The sequence below is a fragment of the Juglans regia genome, chromosome 7, assembly GCF_001411555.2.
Source record: "Juglans regia cultivar Chandler chromosome 7, Walnut 2.0, whole genome shotgun sequence".
In the NCBI taxonomy this organism is placed as follows: Eukaryota; Viridiplantae; Streptophyta; class Magnoliopsida; order Fagales; family Juglandaceae; genus Juglans; species Juglans regia.
In genome coordinates, this window is record NC_049907.1 from 50,688,235 (window position 1) to 50,693,622 (window position 5,388).

Below are 5,388 nucleotides of genomic sequence, written 5' to 3' on the forward strand. Positions count from 1 at the left end.
TTCTAGCTAATTAAGCTGAACATATATATATCTTCAATGTAATCGATCGCGCGCCCTTCCAAAAAAACCAATCTAATTAACTAGTTTATCAAGCATCAAAGAAAAAAATAAACATGAATTGGTAGTGAGATGTGAGTGCATGCATGCATGCCTGCATACAGAAAAATCATGATTTACGATTATGATCAAGAGAGTCACAATAATTCTGGAGAAGGAAAATAAGGAGAACTCAGAGAATTAGGAAAGCACGCATACACACACACACACACACATATATATATATACACACACCACATTTCATCCGATCCAGTTCAATTTAATTGGCTATACAGGAAGGCAGTTCATGCCAATTCCGGCCCATACTCTCAACATATTCATATATCACGTGCACACGCAAATCCGTGTGTTGGATTTGTTAGATATAGGACTTTTCCATCCAAACAATACCATGCAGCACACAAGTATTTACTATTAATTATCTAAAAACTATAGATAATAACTACTTTTTGACAGCCGTGTATGATATTTTTTCAACAACTTCCACCACCTTGATCTTGGAAAATCTTGGAAACTTGCCATTGATCACTAACTTCATCAACCACCTTTTACCAAATTAAAGAGGAGGTAGATGGGGATTTGTGGGGTTTGAAGAAATTATTACAATAGTTAGCAATTTATACATACATTGAATAATGGATAATGTAATGATATTGAATTTTAGAGAGTTCTTGAGCACGACTCAGAATCATTGAAAACGGTGGGATGCCATAATCATGTTCTGCATGGGAGGTGAGTCTGAAATATTAATTCACATAAATTTCTTTTCTTTTCACAAAGTTCTTTTATTTTTTTCCTGATACTTGCTTTGCCATCTAATTTTTATATCTGGTTAGATAGAGAAATGAAAATACTACTTAAAATTAAAATAAATAGCTGTCGTAGAAGGATAAATTTTTGTATTAATGGCCTACATATATATATATATATATATTGCCATGCATGTTATCTAGCAGTACTACTAGCTCTTCACCTCTAATTAATCATCATATATAACAATGTATAAGATGCATGTTAGCACACGGCCATGTATACCTTACCAGACCTCTGAGAATCACTGATTTTAATTGCTCCACTTCAAATTTCTATAATTTTTGGGCGTCCCGTATTGAAAGCTACCAAGAGTTTGTGAAAGCAAGAGTTGCCGGAAAAATTCCCCAAACTGCACCATAAACTACTTGATCTGAGAACTTACAATGAACCAAATCAAATATACTGCAATAATGTCAAATTTTGTTTAAGAAACGATCTGATGTTCAATGAAAAGGAAAGTTTCCAGAGAAGTGAAATCATATCACCGTTGGGCCAAATCCCTCCTAACATGATCAACCACAAGAATGCTGTATGCATCTGTAATAAATACTTATATATTCAAAACAGAAACAACTTAATAGCCACACTCACAACCACACACTTAACAAATTGGCATATGAATGTTGTCTAGAATCCTAGATCAATACTATTTATAATGTAGTTAAACATCAAAAGAAACCTTAGGTCAATTCCCTCATAACATGATCAACTAGAATATTGCCATATACATCTGCAAAAATGGCTTAATATTTTAACAGAAACGACTTGATATGAGCCATACCCAATCACACATTTAACAAATTGGCATATGAATGTTGTTTGGCATCCTAGATCAATACCATAATTATAAGGTTAAACATGGAAAGAAACCCAACTTTCAAGACCTTATTCCACCGTATATAGATTTTCCTTATCCACCAGGTTCTTCTATATATTCGCTGCACAAGTCCTTAATTACCTACAACATCAAGCACTAACTTAAGGTAATTGTGACTTCTAGCGTAAGCATACCGGCCGATTGAATCAAAGAAAGACTCCGTCATTGATAAATCTGCACAAAGACAGCTAGCTCTCTATCAAAGAGCCACTTGCTCTTTGCTTTATGTATACATGCATGACCCTAGCACCCCTAGCAATAAGCCCTAAAAGGATGGCAAGTGTAAAGCGTCCAAAACAACTTGCACTCGGTCATACCGTGCGTGAAATCTCTAGAAAGCTCTCGGCCATATACTTTGCAACCCAATGTGATAATTTGATCTCTTTTCTATCTTGATCAGATAGTACTAGGCGCCTTTCGGCAGCATCACTATTCCATGAAATTAGATAATCGTGTACCGAAAAACGTTAATAACTTGGTTGCATTTCAAATTAAAAATCGAAGACATAAATTTCATTTACCGACCTGCTTACCAGAAGAAATTTCATTTGTGAGATCTGCAACTTCGACTTCATTTCTTCATTACCACTTTTACCTGCATCATAAAAAGTGAATTCTTCCAAAGCAACTTGGTTAGAGAACTAACCAATAAACACAAGTTTTAACGTACAGAAAAAATCTAGCCAGAGATAGATATTCATTTTCCTTGTCCGGGCCTAAAGAGTGTCAGATTAGTACAAGCAGAACATATAAACAAGAAGTCCTACCTTCATTGCTATGCTTACAATATAATCAACATATTGCACAAAAACAAGTCAGCAAAACCAAACTAACAAGAACCCTCTCTCTCTCTCTCTCTCACTCTCAGTAGGGAGGTGGACGAAGAGGACCCCAGAAAACATCCTGGGGCATCTGACCATTTGGCACTAAATTTGGAGGCAGATTGTACACGGGCAATGAAGCTGCTACAGCTGCTTCACCTAAGCCTGGACATACTGAATTTCCAGTAGTACCTGGATTCATCCCTGATTGTTGCTGCACTTGCATTCCCTCCCCAGCAGCCGGATCATCTTCTAGTGGCAACCTCTCGTACGTTGCATTCGTAAACGTCGCCGCAATCACCATAACGGGTCCCGACGCTACCAGCGCCCCCACTACAGACCCGCCAACAACCTGACCCTGCCCGCCAGCTAAATACACAGTTAGCCCCATAGCCCCCGGGGGCGATGGGGCAGGCAAGAAGGCACCCGACAGAGACAATATCTCAAATCTTCCATTAAGCGAGATCATTCCGCCCGGTGCAGCGGCTTGCCTGAGAGTAACGTTGGTGACAATGCCACTACCACTGAGAACTGAGACCCCTCGATGCCGCCTATTCGCAAACGTCGCAATGCACTCGGCAATATCGCTGCCACTGCTAATTTCCAACACATGGCTTCGGAGGGCATTTGGACTTTCTTTGGTAATCACTATTGGAGGCCTCGGCTTGTTCTTCGACCCTGGAGGTCGGCCTCGGGGTCGGCGGCCACTACCACCGGCCTCGATGTTTTCTTGGGCTCCAGTGTTGGGATCTTCGCCATCGTTCTCATTGTCTCGGCTATCTTCGTCTTCAGGATTTAGCTTCTGTGGAGTTGTGTTGCTGGTGCTGCTATTGGTAGGAGTGGTATTTGTATTACTCGTGTTATTGTTGTGGGTGGTGATGTTTCTGTTCATGAATTCTTGCTCTCTTCTGGGTCCGAGCCGGTTCGATCCACCATTATCATCGTCTGGGTTGCTCAGGTCAAGCGACAAGGCGGAGGACATGGGGTCCACCCCTCTCATCGTTACATTCCCATCCCACCATCGATTCGCCATGTTCTATTCTTGGAAAAAGAACGGGTTCGCCTTCAACTCAGAAGGATGGCAAATCGATGAACCAAATAAACCCTCTTTGTTACCCTTCTTCCTCTTCCTCTTCCTCTCTCTCTCTCTCTCTCTCTGATCTCGTGTCACTTTCTATATTTGCCTCGTTGAATTGAATTATGATAAAGTACGCCCGCCTAGCTTGCTTGGATACCCAGCAAACAGAGAGTATGGATAAATAATACACCGTCTTCTTGCTCCTTTGCTCTTTGTTTGTTGTCTTTTTGTAGCCTTAGATCTTAGTAAAGGGCATCAAATCCAATAGATACAATCCAAAACCTTATCCCCGTTAATTTCCTCACCAAACCCATCCGACATCTTGCAGGAATCAGACACTACACGCATGGGTTTCTCTTTTTTTGCATGAAAACCCTAACCAGTATAACTCCAATTGCAAAAAATCAGATCCAGCTAAAAACAGTGAAGATGAATCTATACTGATAACCCGCTTCACCCAAAGCCATGAACATCAAAAGATCTAAACAGTACCAATGATTCACACAAAATGGGAAAAACCTTTTCTGGTACTCCCTACCACCAGAAAGATCGAGGACGACATTTTCATGAAACCTAGATACGTGGGCCTTTTCTTTTCTGAAACATAAAAAGGAGGGGGACTACGGTACTACCTGTGAGCTAGCAGATTAGTACGGAGTAGCAATGCTTTCAGGTGTGTTCTGGGGGCCTCCAGGTACTTCCAACTGCAGCAGGGCTTTAAGCTGCGTTCTGGTGTACGTAGTAGGTGTACGTACGTTAAAGAACTTAGCTCTTCCTGGCTTACGATAAGGATTCGTCTACTATTGCATCTCTCTGTAGCGGTTTTGCAGAGTGCTGAGTTTTCCCGTCTCTAAACGGTGTTGTTATGTTCAAAGTTTCGGCCTCGTAGTTGAGTGAGATATTATATTTCTGGCAATGCCCGCTTGCACTGGTTGATTTTTTACGACAACTTTAGAGTGTCTAGGTTTGATTACTGTGGGGAACGGTGCAGGGGATGAGATAAAAGAACAAAAGCAGCTTGAGGATTTCCTCAGAGGTGGACTTCGCTGCACTGTGCAGCAAAGAGGAAGGGAGCCAGGGGTGCGGTGGTTTGGGTGTGGGGGTAACGTGCGCGTGGGCCATGCAGTAGTGGGAACAAGTCACTGTCTGGGAGTCCCGACAAGGTATCTATTGCGGCCTACGACCAGGTCTGCAACATCTATCACCGCCAAAAACCGAGCCACCTGCCAGCCCAAGCCTCCCTACAGTAACTCAGAGTCTTCGGCTTCACACTTCACACAGAATTGAGCCATCTGCTTCACGCACGCTCAGTCTACCTCGTTCTTCTGAATGACCTTTTCGGAGTTTTTGGTGTTACCAATGCCACTGGCACTGGGTGATCAGCTTGATGTGTCGAGGTCTCGACTTGGAAATAACTTCTCCCTCCTATCCTAATTTCTTTCTTTCTTTCTTTCTTAAAGAAAATCAAAACTTTAAATTCATTCAATCACTAATTATTTCGGTGCATTAGCAACAACACGCTACATCTCAAAACAAATAAACCAGCTGCCACCGTCAAATAACTCAACATCTCAAAACAAACAAACACTCCCTTACCATGGAGTGTCCCTTGATCCTTCATATGGCCAAAAACTAATACAAAACAATCAAACAAATAAATGACACTGCGTTTGACAGCCAATTAACAACTACCATGCATAGAAAATCTCAACAGTAGCAACAAAGGAAAATTTGACACCTCC

General features: G+C 41.3%; 1 protein-coding gene across 1 annotated transcript; it reads right to left on the bottom strand.

Annotated features, from left to right (window-relative positions):
* Positions 1-2,412: 2,412 nt before the first annotated feature.
* On the bottom strand, positions 2,413-4,729 carry LOC108986305 (AT-hook motif nuclear-localized protein 20-like). Its single transcript, XM_018958883.2, has one exon. It carries the CDS (start codon positions 3,599-3,601, stop codon positions 2,612-2,614), a length of 990 nt encoding a protein of 329 aa, XP_018814428.1. The 5' UTR covers positions 3,602-4,729; the 3' UTR covers positions 2,413-2,611.
* Between the last annotated feature and the right edge of the window lie 659 nt (positions 4,730-5,388).